Source organism: Charadrius vociferus, unplaced genomic scaffold (assembly GCF_000708025.1).
Source record: "Charadrius vociferus isolate BGI_N301 unplaced genomic scaffold, ASM70802v2 scaffold459, whole genome shotgun sequence".
Lineage (NCBI taxonomy): Eukaryota > Metazoa > Chordata > Aves > Charadriiformes > Charadriidae > Charadrius > Charadrius vociferus.
This window is the reverse complement of record NW_009650249.1, coordinates 530,940-536,984: the sequence shown is the minus strand read 5'-3', so window position 1 is coordinate 536,984 and position 6,045 is coordinate 530,940. Positions and strand designations below refer to the sequence as shown.

General features: G+C 46.6%; 1 protein-coding gene across 1 annotated transcript in view; it reads right to left on the bottom strand.

The window, feature by feature from the left end:
• Nucleotides 1-2,347: 2,347 nt before the first annotated feature.
• RPA2 (replication protein A2, 32kDa) overlaps nt 2,348-6,045 on the bottom strand; it is a 4,798-nt gene continuing 1,100 nt past the window's right edge. Inside the window, exons 2-8 of the mRNA XM_009893016.1 lie at nt 5,889-6,020; nt 5,695-5,808; nt 4,716-4,790; nt 4,046-4,159; nt 3,624-3,734; nt 3,347-3,441; nt 2,348-2,562 (exon numbers count right to left, since the gene is read on the bottom strand). Coding sequence (XP_009891318.1) covers nt 2,478-2,562; nt 3,347-3,441; nt 3,624-3,734; nt 4,046-4,159; nt 4,716-4,790; nt 5,695-5,808; nt 5,889-6,020 — 726 coding nt within the window. The 3' untranslated portion in view covers nt 2,348-2,477. The remainder of the gene's footprint in view (nt 2,563-3,346; nt 3,442-3,623; nt 3,735-4,045; nt 4,160-4,715; nt 4,791-5,694; nt 5,809-5,888; nt 6,021-6,045) is intronic.

Below are 6,045 nucleotides of genomic sequence, written 5' to 3'. Positions count from 1 at the left end.
CCAGAAGCTCAACATGAGCCAGCAATGTGCAATCACAGCCCAGAAGGCCAACCACATCCTGGGCTGCATCAAAAAAAGTGTGGCCAGCAGGCCACAGGAGGTGATTCTGCCCCTCTATGCCGCTCTTGTGAGACCCCACCTCTGCATCCAGCTCTGGCGTCCCCAACATCAGAAGGACATGGACCTGCTGGAGCGGGTCCAGAGGAGAGCCATGAGGATGATCCGAGGGCTGGCGCGCTTCTCCTATGAGGAGGGGCTGAGAGAGTTGGGGCTGTTCAGCCTGGAGAAGAGAAGGCGCTGGGGAGATCTTATTGCGGCCTTCCAGTACCTAAAGGGGGCCTACAAGAGAGCTGGGGAAGGAGTTTTTACTAGGGCATGTAGTGATAGGACGAGGGGGAATGGCTATAAACTGGAAGAGGGGAGGTTTAGATTGAACATTAGGAAGGAGTTTTTCACTTTGAGGGTGGTAAGGCACTGGAACAGGTTGCCCAGAGAGGTTGTTGAGGCCCCATCCCTGGAGGTGTTCAAGGCCAGGCTGGACGTGGCCTTGGGTAATTTAGTCTAGTGGGAGGTGTCCCTGCCCATGGCAGGGGGGTTGGAACTTGATGATCACCAAGGTCCCTTCCAACCTAAACCATTCTATGATTCTTCACTGCAAGCAATTCCGTTCATCTTCACTTCCAAAAATCATCAGGGATTTTCTTCCTAATCTGCACACCCCCTGCAAAAGGGAAATGACAGTACTTTTGGCTTCTAGATCTGCTGGACTCCATAGCCTGGAAGTTACACATCCACAGCACAATTCAGCCCCAGAAGTGCACCACAGGCTACAGCTGCGCCACTCTCTGAACCCGAGCAGGACCCTTGGGTTTTGCCCCAGCACTAACACCAAAAGCAGATGCCCTGCGTCCACCCGCCAGCCCCACAGATGTGCATACAGGGAAAGAACTGCTTTTTCAAAGCCAGGTCACTTCACCAGTCCCAGGTAAAAAAAAAAAAAAAAAAACACAACTTGCATTTCCCATAGCACCCGGAGTCGAGCAGCCCGTGAACCCGCCAGCATCAGCCCTCGCTGCATGTGCTGGTTTTCCAGCAGTCCACTGGGAACTCGGCAGGCAGCAATCAAAGGAGAGGTCAGCACAACGCAGCAAACCAGGCTCCCATCTGGCAGGCAGCAAATACATTTCGGTGTCTCAGCGTTCAGCTTGAAAAATCCCAGGTTCTACTTTTCGGGAAGGCATTCACCAGGAAAGCTGTGGTTCCTCCTGGGGAAACAGCTGCACACCTTACAGGGTCAGGGTGAAAAATGCTCCTGGATATTTATGAACTCCTGAAGTGCTCGCATTAACAAATGCAAAAACAATTCCCAGAAGGTAGTTGTCAGCTTTGTGTTTTATGTAACAGGAAGTATATTGTGACTAAGAGGACAGAAATAGGCTGAAGCAGCTGCCCACAGCACACTGCCTCCCTGAACAAGGCAGGACTATGCAGAAAAACAGGAGATGCAAATCTGTTATCTCCACCCTGACACATCACCAGTACCAACCCTGCTCTTTCCTAACTTAGTGTTTTTTCTCCATTGTTCTTTAAAAATAGTTTAAAGAAAAAACCAACCAAACAAACAAACTTGTTCCACGTGACATAATTCATTTGAGCTTCAGCTAAAGTACTTTTGGTGGCAGAAATGATCCTGGCTATATTTGGAACGTTGATACAAGGCGTAGATTTCTTCAGTAGTACAATTAATGTGTAAGTATAGTTAAGTATAGTTAAAGAAACTCTGAAAGCACGGGCTGTGTTTTTACCCACACGGCTAGGTTTTGTCAACAGAGATGGTTTTGGGTTTAGTTTTTTGGGGTTTTTTTTAGGGAAGGAAAGCCTGTAGAGCCACAGAAGCAAAGCCTGTAGAGCCACACACATGCAAGACTACCCATGTTCAAATTTTATTGGAAACATTCAAAAGCTCTAGTAACAAGATTACCTCACAGTACAAATATAGATTTAAATGCATAAACTAAACCAATTAAAAATATATTCATGATTACTGTACATTAGTGGAATATTACTCTTGGCTACCCACTTTGTGAATGAAATGGAATGAAAGCTGAGCTAGGAGAAACGGCTCTAGAAACTAAAGACAATCTGCCCAGGACAAGATTAGAAAGAGGTTCTTCTTTCAAACACAGGCACCCTCTAAGGAAACAAAAACAAACTGAAAGCTCTGAAGCTTTGAGGGTTTCAGTTTTCCCATGTCCGTTTACACTTTCAGTCACATGGTCACAGCGTATAATCGAGCCCAGTTAACAGAATCCTATACGTTTGGCTTGTCCTTGAATTCCAAGGAAGCACTCACAGAGTAACTGGGACTTTCACACACTAGAAAGAGCAAGGATCACCTTCCACCTCGCAAAGCTTGGCAGGGTAACTTGATACATGGACAAGCATTTGCTTACAACTAAATCCAGCTGGAAGTAACTTCACTCAGCATCCGTTGACTTATAGTGATCATCATCCACAGTGGAGTAGATGTGTCCCTCACTGCTAAGGAATTCAACTGCTTGCCTTTGAAGGGAAAAAAGAAAAAAGCAAGCAATTGCTAACTAGCTCATATTAACACCTTTCTCTCAGGGATTTCCCATTTACAGACCCCACCCCTACTGTTCCCTTCTGCCATCTGCCAAGGGAAGCTCTCGGTGGCTCTATCCTGTGAGCAGTTTAAGCGCTGCTCCACCAGTTAGTAGGTACAGAAACTTTCTCCAAAGCCATGGCAATGAGCTCCCCCAGCAGCTCTTCCACTCTGCCTGCCACAGAGGGGAAGGCAGCACTCTCGGTGCTTCCCAGGTAACAGCAGTACCCACACCTCTGCTTCAAAGGGGACAGAACACAGAAAGATAATGGACATTAATTACTGTCTATAGGCTTCACTGTTTCTCTAAGTCTCAGGGAGAAGTTATGAGATAGCAAAAGAGAAGAGAACATTCTATTCCCAAGTTTTGATTGGCGTGCAGAGAGCAAGGTAGTCCTTGAACAGGAGAAAATACTGCTGAGGCACGGCAGTACTGCCAGGCACCTGCTACTTTGCTACTGAACTGTTAGCTTGTTTTGAAAATAGGGAGCAAAGCATTTTATCACCCCTTCAACTGACAGTGGCTCAATTCTAAGCCGTTGGAAAATTTCAAAAGCTCTGGCTCACTACTGCATCCTACTGGGAACATCTGAAATTACTAGTGCTGTTGAACAAGGCAGGATCTGGGCTGGCCCACTATTTTCCTCTCTGCCTCCTTTTATCAGACTCCAGGAAGGACTGCCTGGATTTCCAAGACATCCTTTGTTTCCACACACTTACTTGATTGTTGACATGCTCATATTGTGGAGCTGAAGTTTCAACTCTTGAAGACTCATACCTTCTGGGACAGGGCAGTTTTTAATCAAGTTCAGCACCTGGAAAAACAAGAACCACCATTAGCACACAGATAAGCTTCTCTATCATCGATGGTTACCAAGGTTGAGGAAGAACTATCCGTCTTCAAAGAGTCACTGAACTTGCATTTCTTTGTCCTACAGCAAGCCACAGCAGCCTCCGCTGTGACTGCTGTGTTCCTGGAGAAGCTGCTTGCACCCACCTGGCTTTGATGTGCTGTGAGTCCGTTCACTGGTAGGCTGCCTCCTCCTCCATAGCCCCCCATGTCACCGATCCCAGCGGAGGAAAATGACTGAGGCACTTTTGATGCTGACTACAATTACGAGAGTAAAATTGCTGTGGTTACACAAGCTGCCACAAGCCCACGGCATTAAAGGCTCAGTGTTATTTCATAGAAAGAGTACTTAAAAATAGATTCCCCAAAGAAACCACTGGAAATGGACCGCAACACAATCTCTCTCCAAGGAAGCCAGGACTCCTGTTACACCTTCACTGTAGCCCTCCAACAGGTTCAAGCTTCCCAGCCCCACAACTTGTGTACAATCTCCCAAAGCCTCTCCCTTTGGAACATAACCAGTAACCCAGTTAAGGGCCAAGACAGAACCAGGATCTTCAAGTACATACCATAAGATTTTTTCTGAGGATCATATGCGCATTGACAATCTCTAGTAGGTGTGTGGTGAACTCATTCATATTTTCCAGAGGCATGATCTTAAATGCCACCAAGCTTTTCTTATTCTTTCAGAGGAAAAATAAAAATAAAGAAAAGAAAAAAAATTGACATCACAGCAACAGGAACACGCTTAACAGCCAATCCCACCATTCTCTCTAGGAACAGAGATGGTGGCAGGTAGCGAGCTTGTCTGCATGGAACTAGTCCAAAAGTCCCAAGAACCCAGTGGCCAGTACTGTTCTGCTGAAAACAACATACTGATGAGGAGCAGTATTTTAAATGGGTCCTCTGTCCTTTGCATTTAAGAACAATTAGAACAATTAGTGTTATTAAATACAGCCCTGGCAAAAACATTCAAGGATTTGTTCACAGGAAAGGATGAGTACCCGTAGATGTGGTGCCGAGGGACATGGTTTAGCGGTAACTTGGAAGTGCTAGGTTAACGGTTGGACCTGATGATCTTAAAAGTCTCTTCCAATCAAAACAATTCTACAATTCTATAAACACCACGATTAAGTGGATATTCTAAAGGGAATCCACTAACACTGTGCCAGATCACCAATCCTTCATGCCACTGCTCCAGCCTCGTGACTTGGAATCAGACACAGGTAACAATCTTACCTGGAAAGACCGAAGATGACCCGCTACTTTTACGTAAGTTCCTGGAGGTACCACAACATTCTCACCACCTGCCTCCTAACAGAGAGAAAAAGGAGAAAAGAAGGTTTTGCTGATCCACATTTCCGTTTCCCAATTATCACAATAAATGACTTAGGAAAAGAGGCTTATTGCAAGCAAACACAAACGGCATGCGTTCCTACCTCCAGTAGGAGCAGTCAGGTAAACAATTGTAAATGAAAAACAAAAAAATTTGCTCGTTTGAACACACTGTACACTTAACAGCAGTCAAAGTCACTTGTCTGTTCTGCTGTCTGTCCACTCCTCAGGGATTTTCACGGAGCAACAAGAGGAAAGAACCCTCAAATAGTAAAAAAGCAAGTGTTCAACTATGTAACTTGGCTAGGGAAACAGAAGCAGACCAGAAACTTTTCTCAAGTTATGCTAAACTTGCAGTTAAGCCAACTGAATGTCTACCTAATTACTTTCCCAAAGTTGTTCAACTGAACTCAAGTGTTTGCCTTCAAATACATGTTAAAATAACATGCGTGAGCTTTAAAGGCCTACTAGACCAGCAGTGACAATTACCAGCACTTCAGCAGGCACGCATCAGAAAACAAAACGTATTCATCAGTACGTGTCTTTCCCTCAATCACTGAGCCGCGTAAAAAAAATCTCTGTTCACTCCCTCTCCTCGTATTTCTACTCGAAGATACTGAGCACACACCTCTCAGCTCAGCAGCTAAACTCTAAAAAAATTATCCAAAGTGATTCAATGGGGAACCACATATGAATTACAAAGCAGGAAGAGAGTCATGTACAGCACTGGTGATCTCTGCTACAGCAGCATCTCCCTTAGCTTTCAGAAGCATGTTATTCCTAAAAGACTTTCCAGAACAGCCACATCTTTCAGATAGCTTTTCTCCCTTCACGGCTCCCAAAGCCTTCACAGAAGCGCATTCATAAGGAATCTGGTGCTTACGTCAGTATCGACCCACTGCCTAACATCCATCGGGGCTGCCGTCATGTCGTCCACTTTGTAGAGGATGTTTGTCGGTGCTTTCTCAGCGTGCCGAACGATGCCCATGATGGTGACCTGCGCGGGGAGAGGGCAGAGTTCACCCGGGGGGACGGGGACCCGCCGCCTTCCCGCTGGCTGCCTTCCCCTGCGCCCACCTGGGAGATCTCCACGTCGCGGATGCGGAAGGTCTCGTCGACCTGCTCGGCTGCCAGCAGCTGCGATACGGTGCAGGGCACGATGTTCTGGGAGCGGATCCTCTGCAAGGGGCGGCGGGGCCGCCAGCGGGGCTGTCAGAGCCGCCAGGCCGCGCCC